The sequence below is a fragment of the Protopterus annectens genome, chromosome 2.part0 (genome assembly GCF_019279795.1).
Source record: "Protopterus annectens isolate FY-2018-M chromosome 2.part0, PAN1.0, whole genome shotgun sequence".
Taxonomy (NCBI): domain Eukaryota; kingdom Metazoa; phylum Chordata; order Ceratodontiformes; family Protopteridae; genus Protopterus; species Protopterus annectens.
Genome location: NC_056728.1, coordinates 842,253,985 through 842,273,503, shown reverse-complemented (window position 1 = coordinate 842,273,503; position 19,519 = coordinate 842,253,985). Strand labels below are relative to the sequence as shown.

Here is a 19,519-nt window from a genome sequence, read left to right as displayed (position 1 = left end):
ATCCACAAACCATTGAAGTCCAACATTATGGGGGACACAGGTGTATAAATCCTTTACATCAATTGTTAAGATGATGTAATTTTCCTGATACATGATTTTATTGATCTTTCATAAAAATTCCTAATAGTCATGGCAACTATGTTCTTTTAGTAACAATTCTTTGAGTTTCCATTTACACAACGAAAGCGCTTATATTTTATTTTTGAACATTTTTGAACATTAATGGAAGTTTTATCAGCAATTTTAACAGTGCCTTTTGACTTGGAAATAACAGCACGTTTGGTTCGCCTTTGTCATTTGTTTTTCTTGGTTTATGGCATTGTTACAGCTACATATGATATACAATAAAACATGCCACTGAGTAACATAAATCATTGTAGAAGTGACATTAGAAAATAGGTTTAGCAGTAAAACATGACCGAGTACGTGGGAAGAAGGTAGCCAGGAGAGCTGAGATTATCCAGGCGAACAGCATGTGCAGAGCCAGTTATCTTTAAGGTATTCCATTAGCTTTATTTTGAAGGAAGAATAGCAGGGCGTTGTTTGTATGCTTAGGAGAGCATTCCAGGACTTAACTATTTTATTAGAGTAGAGGGAGTCACCATGGTAGTTTTGATGAAACTAGGGTTTCAATGCATAGACCATCCACTCTACTCACCAGATCTTGTTTAATCTATTTCCTGTTTCCAAACCTTAAAAAAAGTTTGAAAGGGCAACAATTTGAGTGATTTGGGGGTGATTGCAGCAGTGGAGCAGTCCTTCAGACTTTTCTTTTTTGCAGGGTTACAGAAACTTCAGACACAATGTGCCAAGTGTGTTGAACTTAGGGGAGAATATGTTGAATAACTTGTAGGTTTCATGGCTCCATGTCATTCCCTTCTTCTTTCATTGTAGGCTGGGTCTGGGGAAGTAAAGCTTCTGTGCGTTTTTAATTTTTCATTCAGAAGGTGCTGAAAGTGCTCCTTCCATCTGACTTTGATGTCCTGTGGTCTTGTGAGCAGGTTGCTGCTGGCATCCCTTATGAAGGTGGTCTGACTGTGTTATTTATCTTTCTGTCTTTGCCTCACAACTTGATAAGTTTCTTTGTGGCATCTACTGAATCACTTTCCATAATCTGGTAGAGCATCTCTGATGCCTTTGTTATTTACTACTGCAGTTTCTCTCTTAGCCTCTTTCTTAGCCAACCAGTACTCCTTCTTAGCATGATCCATCTTTTCTATTTCCCAATTCTTCCTGCACTCTTCTGTTGATTTCCATGCACAGAAAATACATTTCTAAACAGCTGTGATTGTCTGTTAATATTACAAATGGATGAAAGAACATGATAACTGGTTACGTCTTGGGCATAATGCATGGTCATACATACAGTGCATGTTACTTGTTCTGTGGTATGACATGCCCTCCACTTTGTTTGAGGGAAACTGTGGAATTATGTTGCACATTATCACAAAATGTGACATTGTTGCCTTCTCACTGCTGGTATATACTGTAGAGAACAGCTGATAGCAAAGGTAAGTATATCTTCATGTGATCATGCTGTCCTGTAGTAATGTTATATCTGGTATTGGGCAGTAGCATAACAGTGTCTTAGATTTATTAATGGTATGATGGTGCTGTACTGTGTTATGTTCCAGTGATGCCACTTGACTGCCATGCTGTAAGTGTCAGCGCTGCTGTTGGTAGCATACTCAAATTATCTTACAAAACAGCAGAGACAGAAGCATGCATGTTTCTACTAAAAATGCTTTGCTGCATAGGAATGTGGTTGGTCAAGAATGTTGTCATGGTTATCCAGTACAGTGTGTGTGTGTGTGTGTGTGTGTGTGTGTGTGTGTGTGTGTGTGTGTGTGTGTGTGTGTGTGTGTGTGTGTGTGTGTGTGTGTGTGTGTGTGCGTGCGTGTGTGTGTGTGCGTGCGTGTGTGTGTGCGTGCGTGTGAAGTCAGTGTAGGTGTGCCTTTGTAAGTATGGTGTGTGAATGTTATATATGGTAAAATGGCGAGATTAACAGTAAAATTATGTTTAGTGTGATCCCTAGCAACTTTCATCATTGCTTGTTAATAACAAATACATTGCCCTGTGTGGCTAACACAGACTTGGGAAATCATTGTTAAAAAGAAACACAGAGAACTATTTTATTGTTATGTAAAGTTCTGCATACAATAACATTGATCAGGTCATGCAATAAAGGGTTAATATGCAAACATAACCATGTGAGCAGAAACCAAAATGCACTTCACTTTGTCTGCTTTACAATGCACATTTATTACTGGGACACTACAACTCAAAAGCCAGGAGTAAGGAGACATATGAGGGAACACTTTCAGTGGAACACCAGGCTAGGGGATATGTTTGATGTCTGCTGTCACCCATAGATGACTAATTAGGTAAAACTAGCCAAGCTAGAAATGTGAGGCTCTGGTTCACCGAAGGAGGGGGGAGATGGCAGGAGTAACCTGACCAGGAAATGAAAAGTACAGTTTTGTACCTACCATAAATGTAGATGTTCGAGGATCCACATTGCTGCAGTCCTAACTATTGGGTAGTCCGCTGTCCAGTCGGCCCAAATACCAAAGTATATGGCTGGCGTCGGGGGCGCGGGACTGGGACGGCGTCACGCCAGGGTACTAATGCGCAGGACCGACGTCATATCCTCAGTCTTTTCTTGCCCCAGATGTCAGAAGACCCTGAAAAGCTAAGGCCAAAACCAAAAATTCCAAACATACCTGCACCAAAAATATGTACAATATATACAAAATTACCAGAATATAACCTCACCTACACAACCACCCTTAAACACAGAGGGAAGGAGGGAGGGTGGACTGCAGCAATGTGGATCCTCGAACATCTACATTTATGGTAGGTACAAAACTGTACTATGTTCTTCATTCCACATTGCTGCAGTCCTAACTATTGGGTAGAATCCCAAAGCAGAGGTAAGGGAGGCTGGCAAATCATAAGGAAGCAGGAACTGACAACATGCCTTGCAAAATAGCTGTGGCAAAACCAGCCCTAGACTTAGAGTAGAGAGGAAGGTGATAATGCTTAGAGAAAGTATGCACTGAACTCCAAGTAGCTGCCTCCAAAATATCCTTAGTGGCCACCCCTTAGAAATGCTGTAGAAGTGGCAGTAGCCCTAGTGGAATGAGGCCTAATTCCAGCTGGAATCTCCTTGCCATGATGGGAATAACAAAATGCAATGCAAAACCCAATCCACCTAGAAATAGTTTGTTTTGACACAGGCTTGCCCTGAACCCAAAGCAAAAGAAACAAACAACTGCTGAGACTGCCTAAAATCCTTAGTCCTGCTCAAATAATAACATTGCCTGTGTACATCTAAAGTGTGCAAAATCTTTTCCCCTTTATTTTGGGGATCTGCATAAAAGTAGGCAAATGAATAGTTTGGTTTAAAGCCACACTAGAAACCACCTTAGGCATAAAGGAAGGATTAGTAAGATACCCTATCCTTATGAAAAATCAAAAAGGCTCTACCGCCATAAGGGCCTGCAACTCAGAAACCCTTCTTGCAGAAGTAATGGCCAACAAAAAGCAGTCTTCCATGACAAATATTTCAATTCAGCAGTAGGCTCAAAAGGTTGTAGAGTAAGTTTCTCCAACACAAAATTGAGATCCCAAGCAGGAGTAGGAGCTCGGGGTCTTATATTCTTTGCCCCTCTAAGAAATTGCTTGAACAAAGGATGAAAACAATGGTGGGTCACAATCATAGTGAGCTGAAATTGCTGCAGCATGAATCTTAATGGAAGAGAAAGACAAACCTTTGTCCAATAACTCAGTAAGATATTGAAGAGCCACACTCAAATTAGGCTCAGAAATCTCCAAATTGTTTGCTGCACTCCAAAATAAAAATCTCTTCCATTTTTCTTTCCTTGTACTAGGTCTTCTGGCTTCCATAATCACATTTAAAACTTGTTGAGGAAGTTGAGACCTGCTGTCTTTCAAAACAGAATATGCCAGGCTTTTAGATGAAGAGATTGAAGCTTGACATTGAGCAGGTGACCGTCCCTCTGAGACAACAGGTGTGGAATCAAGGGTAAAGGCCATGGAGGCTTCCTTACCAGACTCCTCAGTAATGGGTACCAGTGCTGCGAGGCCAATCTGGAGCTATTAAAATCATCCTTGGCTTGTCTTGTCTGACCTTTAGAAGCACCTTTGGGAGAAGAGGCAGAGGTGGAAAAGCATACACATGAAGATTTTTCCAACTGAAAGAAAGAGCATCCACTTTCCAAGCTGTGTGATGAAACCTCTTTGTGCAAAACTTTGGCAGCTGGTGGTTTAGTGGAGAAGCGAACAGATCTATGTCTGGAGTTCCCCATGACACTGTCAATTTTGAAATACATGAAGATCCAGTTTCCACTGTGGGGATCCATGATTTGTCTGCTTAACACATCTGCTAAGGAGTTCTGTGCTGCAGAAACCTTGCCTGAAGAGTTAGTTGCAAGCTGAGCGCAGTCTCCCATAAAATCATTGCTTGCCTGCACAATGGGTAAGAATGTGTTCCCCTTGTTTGTTGATGTACCACATGACAGTTGTGTTGTCTGTTAGAATCAACACCTGCCCTGGAAGAAGTAACTCCTTGAAAGCCATTAATGCAAACTGGACTGCTAACATCTCTTTCATGTTGATATGTAGATGCTGTAGTCTGGCAGGCCACTTGTCTTGTATCCACTTTCCATTTAGATGAGCTCCCCAAGCAATGTCTGAGGCATCTGTCGTTAGAATCTGACTCGCCTCTGGCCGGGTCACAGAGAGTCCCTTGTTTAGGTGACATTCCTGAGCCCACCACAAAAATTCCTTTTGAATGCAAGGTATTATTTGAATGACAGTGTCCAAATCCTGGCAGTGCTGTGTCCATACATTTTGAGATACCATTGCAGCTTCCTCATATGCAGTTTGGCATTGGGAAGCACCAGAATACAAGATGCCATGAACCCTAAGGCTTGAAGGACTGTCCTTGCAGTCAGCCCGGACTGAAGAGATAGTTGATGGAAGTAACTGGAAAGATTCTTTTGTTTGTCCGGGGTTAAAAGGCCATCTGGGCTGCTGTATTCAGTCTCACACCCAGAAAGCACATGTCTTGAGAGGGTACTAGACTGGACTTTATTTCGTTCACAGAATACCCTAGGCATCTTAGCACTGCTATGACATAATCCAAATGCTGTAGAAGGTCTTCCTTTTCTTGAGCTAGAATCAGGCAGTCGTCCAAGTAAGGATAGATTTGAATTCCTTTTAGCCTGAAGTAAGCTATCACTGGAGCCAGAACCTTTGTGAATACTCTGGGCAGTGGATAAGCCAAAGGGCAATGCAGAGAACTGATAATGAGAATTTCCAGCTCGAGATACTTCCTGCAACTTAGTCTTATAGGCACATGAAGGTAAGCTTCCTTGAGATCTAAAGTTACCATCCAGTGATCCTTGCCCAGCAGAGGTAAAAGCTGTTGTAACGTCAACATTTTGAACTTGGGAATGTCCAGATAAGTGTTGAGGATAGATAAATCCAAAATTGGCCTCCACGTGTTCCCCTTCTTGGTACTAGGAACAGGTGAATAAAATCCTAGGCCCCTTTCTGGCACAGGAACTGGCTGAATGGCCCCTATGTGGAGCAACAGAGAAATTTGCTTGTGAGCCTCTTGTCTTTGTAGAGGAGGAATGTCTGGCATGCCTTTGAAAGGAGGCATGGTATGGAAATAAAACCTGTAACCGTGGTGAATGATATCCAGAACCCATCTGTCTTGGGTAATTAAATCCCAATTTTCTTTGAAAAGAGACAGCCTTCCTCCCAAAGGTGCTGCCAGGCGAGAATGTACTGGCAGCTGAAAAGGCAGGTCATTGGGTCTGCTTACGAAAGGACTGACCCCTGCCCTCACCAGAAGTCTGAGCAGGGGAACTCCCTCCTAAAAGAACCTTGAGCTCTGCCCCTACCACGTCTAGACCTACCCCTAGACTGGGAATCATAAGCAGGATAAGTCCATCCCTTAGTAGGCCAATTTCTACTAAACTTGGAGGCTGCACCTGCAAAAATCCTTAACAGTTTGCATAGACTTAGCCTTGTCCTCCATTTTCTTTAAGACTGCTTCCACAGGCGAACCAAACAACACATCAGACTGCAAAGGAGCATCCAAAATCCTTGTTTTAACATGCTCAGCTAAATTCTGATCTCTCAACCAGGCATGCCTAAGAACAGAACCAGTGGCAGCCACCCTCGAGGAGGCCTGCACAGCATCAAAACCACATTGCAAGGAATGTTTACCCACCTGTTCAGACACATGAACTAAATCCTGCAACTCTTTACACTCAATACCTTCTGCCAGAGCATCCACCTTAGATTTCAATTGTGAAAGGAGATAATTCTGATATTTTAACATGTGAAACTGACAATTCAACGCCTCATGGCTAAAGTGGAAGAAGTATACACTTTCTTTCCCCATCTATCCAAAGCCCTTGCCTCTTTATCAGGAGGAACAGGATTTTTAACAACAGAGGCCTTCACACCTTTAGGCCCCTGAGAGACAGTTTCGGGTCTGCCCTAGGACTCTTAAAAGATACTTATGAGCTTCAGGCACCCTATAGTACCTATCCGGTTTAACTGGGGCAGGAGGCAAAGAATCAGGATTGAGGAAGCCTCTGCAAAACATCTTCCACCACATTCAGAACAGGAGGTATAGCTAAAGGCCTATGCTGGGGTAAAACAAGAATTCCCTAAGCCTCTTCCTGGAATCAGAGAAATCTTGACCTTCCCATTTAAAATGCTCCCTCATGGAATGCAGAGTCTCTGAAAATGAAAAATCCTCAGGAGGAGAAGCTGAAGGAGTAGAATCATCCACATCAGAATCAGAATAAGGAGGATACTCCTGCAAGTCTTCAGCCGAAGACTCAGAAGCCTCGAACATTGCTCAAAACTCTCAAACTCAGGTTCCACCCTAGGCCTCTTATCAGGAGGGGCATAGAACCTCTAATCATAGTAATCAAATCCTCTGCCATTTTAAGCATATGTTTCTTAGGCAAAGACCCTGAAGCACTAGGAGAAACCCCCACTGAAGTTAAACTTGGCCTGCCTCTCAAAGAAGCCTTGGAAACAGAAGGGAGGCTCTAACCACCTTAGGAAGAGAGGGAAGAACAGCCACCTGAGAAGCCCCTCAGCCTGGCCTACTTCCAGGATACATCCTGTAACAGTAAAGTCTCTCCCTGAGACTCCAAAGAAACACCTGGCAAAACCTCCGGCTCCACTGAGCCTTCTAAAGATCCGGCGACTGGGACTGTCGGTTCTTCCACTCTAGGCTTTGCTGCTTTGTCCTTGCGCTTTTGGTCCGCGGCATTTTATAATTACAACGCTTCCCAAAACTAACCTGGCACAGTCTAACCTTCTCTTAATAGTGCGTTTGTTAAATCTAGCACAAGAGCGGCATCCAACAACGCCGTGCTCAGGCCCTAAACAAGGTATACACAAAGTATGGTAATCCCTATGAGGTATCTGTTTCCCACAAGAAATACAGTTTTTCACTTTTTCTGACATCCGGTTAAATACTGAGGCAAGAAAAACAAAATATTCAACTTTGATTCGGTCTGAAACTCTGACTTCAGAAACTTTCAGAACGCCAACCTGCACTCGCAAAATTGCTTCTGCATCGGACCATGCGGCAAAAAAGACTGAGGATATGGGTCATGCGCATTAGTACCCTGACGCACTGACGTCAGTCTAATGCGCCCTGACCGACGTCAGCCATATACTTTGGTATTCGGGCCGACTGGACAGCGGACTACCCAATAGTTAGGACTGCAGCAATGTGGAATGAAGAACATCTTCCAAACTGTTCTTTGTAAACAAAGTCTGCTTCATCTCAATAATTTGCAGACACTTTTGCAAGCCTTTTCAGAGAGCATGTAATGCAGCAGTAGAAACAATACTTTTAAGACTCAGTGTAGACCATTCAATGACATTTATTCTGCAGACTCTCAAACTTGGGATATTTTTTTTCCAAGTATTCCATTCTATGTGAATGGACGTGCAGTTTGACAACATGGTAGGGCAACTTAAACTCACAATATATGCTCTCATGCTGTACTATGAGACAGATTTAGCTTTTCAAAGGTATAAAAAAAAATCTTATAAGGCTGTCTGCCCCCATAAGGGCACGCATGGATAAAAAAATAAATAAAATTAGGAATTATTGCTTATTTTGCTGCAGGCACCTTTGGGAAGTGCCGTAATTAAAGAAAAGATAAAAAAATATATTTTTTTTCATATTTTGTGTGCAGTAGTCCTTCAAAGCCAATGACTGCCCTGAACTTGAATATTAACTGGCTAGCTATCAACAATTCTCAGGTTAGTTCATTCCATCTTTATAATCCCAAAAGATGCACCTTAAGACCCTTAACTGAATGTTATATGCATACAAGTCATTTTTGTCAGCAAATTCTCGAACAGCTCCAAACACTGCATAACCACCATGTCAGAAACTGTACCCAAAATCTGCAGCAAGATGATCTACTCCAGTACAGCAGTTCAAAACAGACAGACTTTCAGTTAAAAAAAAACTTGAAAATAACATTATCATCTCTCTTGACATTACAACTGCATGACATGTAGTGTGAAACTCAGTCTGTAAACGTTTTACTTATGAATCCATAACCACCTTAAAAAGAAGTTATGTACTCACCATGTTCCATGTGAGTTGTTCCATCTCGCTTTGATTCATCACTGATGGGTTCGGAGCAGATCCTCGGCTCCGACACGGCCGACTAGCAGGCTCAAAGTTCTCCAGTAGCTCGAGACCCCACCCCTTATCCCACAACGCACTGCTGGAATTACCTCAGATCTTGTTTGCTGTGTACCATATAGAAGTACAATAATTATTCGGCCTAGCAATGAATACACATTGAAAAACCAGGATGAAGACAGCCTCTAGGTCAACTGCTAGCCAGGAGGGGGAAGGAGTGAGGGATGTGAGAATGAAGGCAAGACAGAACAACTCACATGGAACGTTATGGTGAGTACATAACTTCTTTATGTGAAGTTGTTCAATCTCGCCATTCATTCATCACTGATGGGTAGCATTCCTAGCACCCTGATCTTGGGTGGCTCACGGAAGTACACTCTTCAGAACCATAGAACCAAATGAAGCCCTGTCCCTGGAGGCCTTATCCACTTTGTAATGAGTTATAAAAGTGTGAGGTTTAGACCATGTAGCTGCTGCACAGATGTTGTCCAAAGGTAATTTGGCTTGAAAGGCTGAAGAGGTAGAAGCTGCTCTGGTCGAATGAGCCTTTACCTTACTAGACAAGGGCATATTATGAGAAGCATGTGTGTAGGTGATACAATCCGACAGCCACTTAGACAGGGTTGTTTTAGCAACTGGTCTACCTTTCCTGGCCTCAGAAAAAGACAAAAAGAGCTGATCTGATTTCCTAATGTCTTTTGTTCTGTCCAAATAAAAAGTTGTCTATGATCATCAAGTTTATGCAACATATATTCCAATGTGTTGGTAAGATTAGAGAAGAAAATGGGCAACTCAATGACTTGATTAATGTTAATCTCATAACATACTTCAGGCAAAAAGAATAGATTTGTCCTGAGAGATACTCTGTCAGCATGGAAGACCATATAAGGGGGCTTGATGGATAGGGCTTGGAGCTCTGACACTCTACGGGCTGAAGTGATGGCTACTAAGAAGATAGTTTTCCATGACAGGAATTTTAGTTCACAAGATGATGCAGGCTCAAAAGGAGGAAGAATGATACGAGAAAACAAAATTCAAATTCCAGGGCGATTAAGTTGTCTTCACTGGAGGCCTTATGTGCAAGGAACCTTTTAGAAAAGCCTTATAATTTGTGAGCCATAATATTCAAACCATCAATTCCTAGATGGAAATTAGATATAGCAGCTAATTGCACTCGCACCATAGCAGCCTCTGCTCCTTTGTTGAAGATTTCTGTCAAGAATTGTAAGATAGAAGACAATGGCGCTTGATAAGGGTCAATGTTGTGGGAAGAAGCCCAAATGGAAAATCTCTTCCACTTACTACGATACAATTTTCTAGTGGAAGGTTTATGGGAAGCCAACAAAATCTGACTAGTGCCATGGGAAAGATTATAGAGCCTGGCTATGCGTGGAATTGGAGCAGCCAAGCGGTTAGCTTCAGTGTCTGCAAGGATGGATGAAGATCCCCAGACAGATGTGTCAACAAGTGCAGAACTGGGTCCAGGATCCATGGATCTTACAGAATGTGATGGTAAAGAAACGGGAACCAAATCTACCGAGGCCAATGAGGGGCTATAAGGATGAACGTCTGTCCCAGCGACTTTGCTTTCTGTAAGAATTTGGGTATCAGGGGAATTGATGGAAATGCATAGAGGAGACCCAGGGGCCAATCGTGGACAAGAGCATCCCTCGGGGAGTGACCTGGCGTAGGAATCAGGCAAAATAGCTTCTGCATTTGTTATTGATGCGACTGGAGAACAGGTCACAGGAAGGCTGGCCCCATTTGCGGAAGATCCTATCCGCAATCTCTTGTTTGAGGGACCATTCATGGGGCAATAAGATTGCTCTGCTCAGTCTGTCCACTATGACGGATTTGCCCAGGATGTGCGTTGCCAACAGAAAGTGCTGGGATGACAGTGCCCACTGCCATACTCTGAGGGCTTCTTGGCAAAGGGGATAAGACTTGGTCCTGCCTTGTTTGTTCAGATACCAGACCACTGACATGTTGTTTGTCTGTATTGCAATTGTACCTAGAGGAAGAGAGTCCTGAAAGTATTGCAATGCTAGAAGTACTGCTCTCATCTCCAGGACATTGATATGCAGATATGATTCTTGATCTGTCCATGTGCCTTGGGCAGTCTTTCCCTGAAAAAGCCTCCCCTACACTATCAGGGAAGTGTCCGTGGTCACAGTGGCAACTGGAGGGGGGGAGCATGAAAGGACGTCCAATTGTGACATGAAGAGACGTCAACCACCACTGAAGATCCTTCTTGCAGGAATTCGTTATCAGGATCATGTGACTCACTGGAAGTTCTTGGTAAGACCATTGCGTGAATAGAAGCCATTGAAGGATTCTCATATGCATCCTTGCTAACGGGATTGCCAAAATAGCTGCTGCCATCAATCCTAGAACTTTCAATACCTCTGCAGCTGGTGCTCTGTTCTTTGATATCAACGACATGATGTGTTGGCGAAGAATAGAAATTCTTTCTGGTGGAAAGCGAAAAGTGGTAGTTCTGTCCCTATAAAAATGATATGCCGCAATGGCAACAAGGAAGACTATTCGAAGTTGACTGCAATGCCTAGCCGATCGCAAAGTGTCAGAGTAGCCTCTCTCGCTTGAAGAAGTTGATGCCTGGTGGTGGAGGTAAGGAGCCAATCGTCTAGATATGGAAACACCTGGAATCTTAGACACCTCAGGTGAGCCGTGACTACTGCCATGCACTTGGTGAACACTCTGGGGGCTGTAGTGAGACCAAAGGGCAGAGCTCGGAACTAATTATGATTGGCTCCCAGCCAGAAACACAGGTGATCTCTGGATCGTCTGGCCATCTTTATGTGGTAGTACGCATCCTTGAGATCGATCGAGCACATCCAATTGTCCTTCCCCAGGAACGGGAGTATGGACTGTAGTGTGACCATTCGGAACTTCTCTTTTCTCACAAATTGGTTGAGTCTGTTGAGATCCAAAATGGGTCTCCAGACCCCTGTTTTCTTTAGAACCAAAAAGAACCTTGAGTAAGTTCTGAATCCTTCTGGTCTGCTGGGACTGGCTGGATTACTCTTTCTAGCAATCAGCATGCCTCTATTGCTGCTTGTCCCATGTGACTGGGTGGAATGTCCGGGATTTTTTTGACAGGAAGAGGCTGGGTGGAGAACGGTATGAAATACCCTCTCGAAATGATACTTTATTTAGCCAGACTTTTGGGTACAATGATAAGCGCCCCCCCAACTGCCTCCAGAGTAGGACAGCCGGGCCTCCCTTCAGGAGCACTGGTAGGATTGACCAGAGAAGTGATCTCTGTCACCCTGGTGTTGCGAACCCCCTCTGCTGCAAGGACGGCATCTTCCATTGAAACCTCCTCCTCTGCCTCTGGAACGGAGCTCTCCATGTCTTGAAAGGCTCATTGGGCTTTCCGGAACCACATCTTTACTCCCCTCTGACCTTTGAGAAAGGGTCAAGTGGGGGTGGAAAAATGGACTCAGACGGCAGACAGTCTTTCTTTCTTGCTCACACCCGGTCAAAGTCTCCTTCACCTTTGGCCCAAACAAAGATAAGCAGTCAAATGGGGTATTAGTAAAGGAAGACATGAAGGGTTCCGCGAAGGAACAGAGTCGCATCTAGGCATGCCTACGAAGAGCGATTCCTGTACCTGCAGCTCTACTCGAACCATCAGCTGCATATGATACCAGATGCATGGACGAGTTGACTATCGAACTGAGGGTAGAGAGCTGAATGGCAATCTTGTTGGATACACTCGAAGCTACAGCACCCTGAAGAGTATCTCCCAACTCCTTAAGGAGATCTCTCTGCAGTCTGGTAAAATGTGTCAAGTAGTTCAGTGATCTGAGTGAGAAAGTCGCTGAACTGAACATGCATTTCCCATATCTATCCATGATCCTAGATTCTCTGTTAGGAGGATGGATAGATGAAGAAGTCTCAGACATTTCCTTTTTGGTGGCTGCCGCCGCCACCACCATGGCATCAACAGGGACTTCTTTGGTCAAAAAGGACTTATCCACAGGGGCTGAAATAAACTTATTAGGCCTCCTAGGAAAAGGTTCTATAGATTCTGGAGACTCCCACGCCCTACGAGAGACCAAATCCACAAGCTCATCGTAGGGCGGAGATACCCAAGAGGTGGAAGGTTGAGACCCGAATGCCTTCAGGAGAACTGACTCATCCTCAGTAGGGCTCTTGGACTACCAATCACCCCTCTGCCTAAGAATTTAAAGAATCTCCGCAAAGGAGATGTCCTCAGAGGGGGATCTAGGAGACCCTTCTGATTCATCCAGGTTGGTGTCTGATGTGAGAGACTCCTGGGGGGAGTCCAAATGCCTCCTCTTGCATAATCTCTTCCTGAGAACCTCTTCAGGGGCAACTTCTGGAGAAGTCTCAGAAGAGCAGGGAGCGCCCTGTGGGGCTGAGGCTCAGGGTCTCTACGCTTGGGATGACCGGAGGAGACAGAAACTGACACAGGCACTTTAGGGGAAGAAGAGGCCAAACCTTGAGATGAGGAAGTCTTAGGAGACAACACTCACCACATGTCTTCGAATGCACCTCGGCTCCGATGAGAAGGAGTTGACGGCTCTGACGGAGCCGTGATCTCCTCCCACACCAAAGCCGTGGGCTCCGAACCCGAGGTAGGAGCCGAGCCGAGGCCAGGAGAAGGAGAGTCGGTACCGACAAGTCGGTACGGCTATCCTCCCTGGACCCGACCGGAGAGTGTCGTCTCCTAGAGTCCCTGGTCGGCGCCGAGAATGTCCGAGCAGATGGAGCTGACAACACTGGAGCAGGTGTCAGCTCCAAGGGATCCACAATCATCAGGTCGGCCTCCTCTGGCTCCGAAGGTCGGGTATGGCTCGGAGGAGGAGCAGACAATTGAAGAGTAGTGGTCTTTGGCTCTGACGGTTGGGTCTGAGCCGACAGCAATTTAACTAGGCCTGGTGCCTTTAAGAGTTTCTGAACCAGACGGTCTATATCCAGATCAGATAGGCTGACAGAGGACCTGGAAGAGTGAACAGATGGAGCCGACTGGAGCAATATGGATGAAGGTTTTTCGGCAACTGGTTCCAGAGCAGTGTCCCGGTTCCGAAAAGAACAGACTGTCGGCTCCGAAGGCAGTGGAGCCGAAGTCATTACACCTTGACCTTTTTCCTTTTTTGGACCTAGAATCAGAGGAAGATTTAGATGATTTACTGGCTCCATCCTGGTCAGACAATGCCTCAGAAAAAGGGTGTTTAATGATACCCCTATCAATCAACTTCCTCTTCCTTTCTGCTAGCAGTCTGGTGGAAAAGGAGTGACAGATACTGCAAGACTCTTGCAGGTGCACCTCACCCAAACAGTAAACACACTGCACATGGGCATCCGTGACTGACATTATCTGTCCGCAGTCTGGGCATTTTTTAAACACAGACTTTGGATGTTTGTCTTTTTCTTCAGACATTTCCACAAGTGAAACACACTATTTAACTATAAACTATTTTAACTAACTAACTCACACAAACACACACACAGCCCAAAAGGGGCAACTGACAACTATATAAATATGAACAGGATTAAGTAATCCAATAATAATAGAACAACTTAAAACAGTACTATTTCAATTCCACAACACAAACACATGTTTATAAGACAGGTTATGACGAAAATTATAAGGAATATCAAATAATATTTATTTATTTATTTATTTCTTATATTTAATATTTATTCATATATATAATTAATGTATATAGGTATATATAAGGAAAATAAGGAATTGACAAGTAGGAATGATATATATAACACAAGCACAACACACAAGAAGTGAGGGATGAGATAGGATGTTATATAGTTTTTTGACACTAGAGGGGGTCTAAAGCTTAGGTTTTAATGTTTTTAAAGATTGCGATATTTTGCACAGAAATTATTAAGTACATGTTTTTATGGTAGATCGTAATGAAGAACTTTCCCAAAGATGTAATAGGTGATGTCAGATCTATTAGTAAACAACATTCAAAAGATAAATTGATTTTAAAAGTTTTGTTTTTCACATATACGATCATTCTGCAATATGGAAATTAATATTAATGAGATGAGAAGTTGATTGGTGCATTTGTATTAATAAAATGGTGTCTTCATTGGTTAATTGATGTATTAACAGAGTATAAAAGTAGAGTTTTTTTATAACAGTTTTATCTGATGAAGTCCTAGAGTTTTGTTTTCTAATTGTTGTGGAATTGAAATAGTACTGCTTGTCGCTCTACGGCTTTTTTTGTTTTAAGATGTCCAATAATAATAGACCCAACAGGGAACACTGACTAATAACTAAAGAAAGGCTCCTAAGGCCAAAGGGCCGAAGGCAAAGATAGATTATACTGAGGAAAGGGGTATGAACACAGAAAAACTACTATCTACTACTAGTAATATATGCTATTAAAATTTGATCAAAGATGTATAAAAATTGAAAAATATAACTTGCTGAAAGTTGAAAAACTCCCAACAAAGTCTCGATCAAAGCTGGAAACCAAGAGATCTGTGCCACGGCAAACTAGATCTGAGGTAATTCCAGCAGTGCATTGTGGGATAAGGGGTGGGGGTCTCAAGCTACTGGAGAACTTTGAGCTTGCTAGTCGGCCGTGTCAGAGCCGAGGATCGGCTCCGAACCCATCAGGGATGAATGAACGGCAAGATTGAACAACTTCACATCATTAGTCTGCCTAATCCTCAAACTTCCACAATATCAGATAGCACACTGTCCGAGGGAGGCTGTCATCCATGCAGCCAAGAAGGTGCTTTGTGCTCTCACCAGCATACTGGCAATTAGTATTTTTTTCCTTCCACTTTCTGGCTTAAGTTTTCACTTGGTGGTGATGTGAGGACTTGTGTCACTACAAGGGCTTCCTCAGCCAGTGCATGCACAATTCCCCATGTGACAACGAGCTACCATCACTGGCTTGGATAGCCAGTCCCACATCTACTTGGCACTGGCTCCCTACATCATGAGATGCCTCTGCTCTCCAGCCAGTGCATTACATTCAGAGCAGTAGCACAAGTCAAGCAGAAATTACCATCCCTCCACCCCACTCCCTAGGATAGGCACACTCCATTCTCCTGAACTACCAGTCGAATTCTGGTCACCTGGACTGTGTTCAGAGGCATTATCACTCTATACCACTGTATTTTCCTTTTGTTTTGTTTGTTGTTATTTTTACTGTTTAACTGCATTATCTTAATCTGATCACATAAGACTGTTAGGGAACTAACTTTATGACTATGTTCTTTATGTAAGTTTATAATTATAAATTTTCTACAGCTTTTCTCCACAGGCCTCCACTAAAAAAGGGTAGCTTTCTACCTAGTCACACTATCCTTATAAACAAATGCAACAAATAGTTAACTAAAGCAAATAACAAAACAAGGGGTGGGAATTAGTGGGGAAATTAATGAAAAAAACATGCACAGTGAGCAAGAGTGCGCCACAGCGGTTACTGCCACCACAAGTTCTGTTTAACATACTTCTGTCAGAAATCACAGTGAGACTGGACTTTCATGGCAAGCTGTTGCACATGAAACACAGTGACATGATCATGAAATTGGTCCGTCTCAAATGAGACTTCATGAATAATGTAAGGAGGAATTACGGCTAAGATTTAACTGGAATATATTCAAGGTTATGTACCTTGTAGATGGAGTCAAGGGAAAACTGCATCATTAGAGGGTGAATGGAATTTGTGAATCATATTCAAACTTAGTATGACAGAAGCAATGCAGAATGGAAAGGCAACCATAAGCAAATGCATAGCTAGGGGAGTGTACTTAAACTATGATGGTATTCTCCCAAAAAGTACAAAATACTTGTAAGGTAACATTTGGAACAATGTCACTAGTTAGGTTTTGCAAACAGGATGATCAGAGCTAATATGGAAGAGAGAGAGAGAGAGACAGAAAAAAAAAGACTACAACATTAAGAAGACACACCAAAGGGAGTAAGTGTCAAAGAGTAGAGCTGAAGAAGAGCAAAAATAGCAGCTGTGGGTCATGGCAGAAGATATTCTAAAACGGATGTAAAGGAATCTTCTTCTTCTTCTTTTGGCTTTTTCCCGGTTAGGGGTCGCCACAGCAGATCACCTGTCCGCTCATGATTGGCAGTGGAGTACTACGGTGTTGAGTTGCCAGCCCGGCGCCCAACCTTCCACAGAAGGCAGACACATGCATGTATTTACACCTAGGGCCAATTTAGAGTGTCCAATCTACCTACAGCATGTCTTTGGGATGTGGGAGGAAACCGGAGCACCAGACAAAACCCACGCGACCACAGGGAGGGCATGCAGACTCTACACAGAAGGCACCCCAGCCGAGAATCGAACCAGAGAACCTCTTGCTGTGAGGAAGCAATGCTAACTGCTGCACCGCCGTGGCCGCCCACCATTTTAAAAAGAGAGCAGTGAGGCTGTGAAATGAACTGCCTGAAGCAATTACAGAGTTCAAGCGAGGATTCACAAGTGTTTGCAACAGGTAAAAGTGAAATTGTAGGAAGCAGCAATTGTTACAGAGGCTAGCTGCAGCAATGAAGCAGACCTGACAAACCCCAGATCTTAACTTCTGTAAGTAAAGCTATACAATTTTAGTAAATAGCACCATCAACTTAAATATCTATATTTTTAAACTGAACCAATTACTACTGCTACAATAAAAATGTAGCTGTCAGACCACCTACACGTGAAACTTTACACTACCAACATAAAACTTCCACTTGGACAACTAATCTAATAATTTTAACAACAATGGCACAGACAAAGCACAGGGCAGCTGGTCTGGTATAGGAGAGAGAGAGAGAACTGCTTAACAACATGCTGCAGTACCTGTGAAAGAATGTTAGTACATTGTTGCAACAGAGAAACTGGAGGATTTCCGAGGCTTGTCGCCAGCTGCACCCTCAGCAGTTGTTCCTTCTGTGTCGAGTTCTCCAAAAGAGCATGTGCTAACGCCACAGCAGCACACCAGTTTGACAGAGAATCCTGCGAAAAGAGGCCTCCACACAACAGCTGGCCTGCTGATATTGAGTTAGCTACAATAAAACAAGAAGAAAGAAATAGTTACTTACATGGCATGCGTCTGCCCTCTCATCCTGACTACAGAGGTTACAAACTTGATTACAGAATGAAAGTACGACTGAATTATTTTGGGAGGAGTCTTACAGCAGCATTTAAAAATTGATGAAACCTTATGCACTGACAATAATTAGTGTGATGGACCACAAAGACAGGACACCATGCAGTACAGTGCTACAAATGCTAACATAATTTTGAGAATGAGCATCTAGTTTGTAATTTTTAGCAGATATGTGAACAGATGTACAGACTGCAGCTTCAAGTATGCACTAGCAAAGTTACTTATAATTAGATGAGCCAGTAGCTCCAGCAGAAATGTGAATTTATAGTTCCAGGCAATTTTAGTTTATTTGCTCAACAATTTGAGAACCATGTGGGTGATCTGGTTTAACAACCCCTTTCAGCAATGATTAGGGAAAAAAAGTACATATAATTAGTGAAGGTATGTGGCATACTCTACACTATGACAAATTACATAAAGTGAGGTACAGTGCAAAGTGCTTAATTTCAAAGTACAGTACTTTTATATCAGAGATGTTTCTATTTACAAGAGTTCTGAAACGGTTTGAACATATCATTCAATATTTCTATTTACATGCCATTTTGAATAGTTTATATCAAAATGATGTCCTCTTACATATGTCCATGAAAAAAGCAATACAATGAGCCATAAACTAGCCACTTTGATAAGATTTGCTTGTAAGAAATCCCAAACAAACTTGGAATGTACAGCTGCTTTTTTTTTCTGGTGGACAACATGATTCCCTCAATGCAACTGAGAGCTGCAACGAAATAACTGAAAAGTGGCTGATGTTTACATAGAGTACCCAACTTTCTTGAAAACTTGTAGGAGGTGGGAGAATTGTAAGAGGGTGCCACCTAACAAATTTGTAGTTTTGCTTTAAAACTTTTAAACTACATCCAAGAACTGATAAATGTCTTACAAGAAACATAAAAGGAAGGAATAGCTTTCCAGATCTAAACACAAGCAAAAAGGTGGTACACTGCTGTACAAGTTACAGACTTTCCTTATCAAGCACCATGTTCAAACACAAGGAGGCTCAACTGCATTTGTTACCAGAGTCCTTGGGGTTGAATGTCACTAGACAATGATGATGCTGCAAGATCTAGGGTCACATGCTCTGGGCAAACTTTATAAAAAGGGTCAGAACACTATTGCACCTGGTAATAAATTGGAATACATGAACAAGGGATCAGCAGGGACAGTGGAGTAATAATGGTCTTCTGGGAAAATCTGGGACAGCTTTGTGTGTCAGAAAAGTTCTGTGCTCAGGGGCTAAGCAAATCTATGCATTTGGAACCTAATGTCATAGCACATGCTGTCACCGAATGCTTATGTGAAAAAAAAAGTGCTAAAATCTGTGACTGATATAAATACAACAGATGAAACATAAGGGATAGCTCCCACCAAAGTTAAAATCTCATCAACCCAGTGGGCAGGATCTTCTGTAAGGAGTGTCTGAAATGTATGCCCAGCAGGGAGCAATCAGTGAAACAAATCAGTACAGAGGTCAAATGTCCTAAAAGAAGTTAGAAAAGCAATTGTCAAAATCCAAAGTGAGATACTGAAATCAACAGACAAGGTTATAACAGCAACCTTCCTCTTCATTTACGGACGGAAGGTAGAGATGGTATCTTTGGACTGGAAAAATGTTCCAGGAGCCTCCATCTTTACAAAGCAGGAACAGAA

At 42.8% G+C, this 19,519-nt stretch overlaps 1 protein-coding gene across 5 annotated transcripts in view; it reads right to left on the bottom strand.

Annotated features, from left to right (window-relative positions):
• Positions 1 to 19,519, bottom strand: part of USO1 (USO1 vesicle transport factor) — a 1,866,649-nt gene that overhangs the window by 930,115 nt on the left and 917,015 nt on the right. For all 5 annotated transcript variants that reach the window (XM_044061107.1, XM_044061108.1, XM_044061110.1 and 2 more), the window contains one exon: positions 17,560 to 17,765. In XM_044061107.1, coding sequence (XP_043917042.1) covers positions 17,560 to 17,765 — 206 coding nt within the window. The remainder of the gene's footprint in view (positions 1 to 17,559; positions 17,766 to 19,519) is intronic.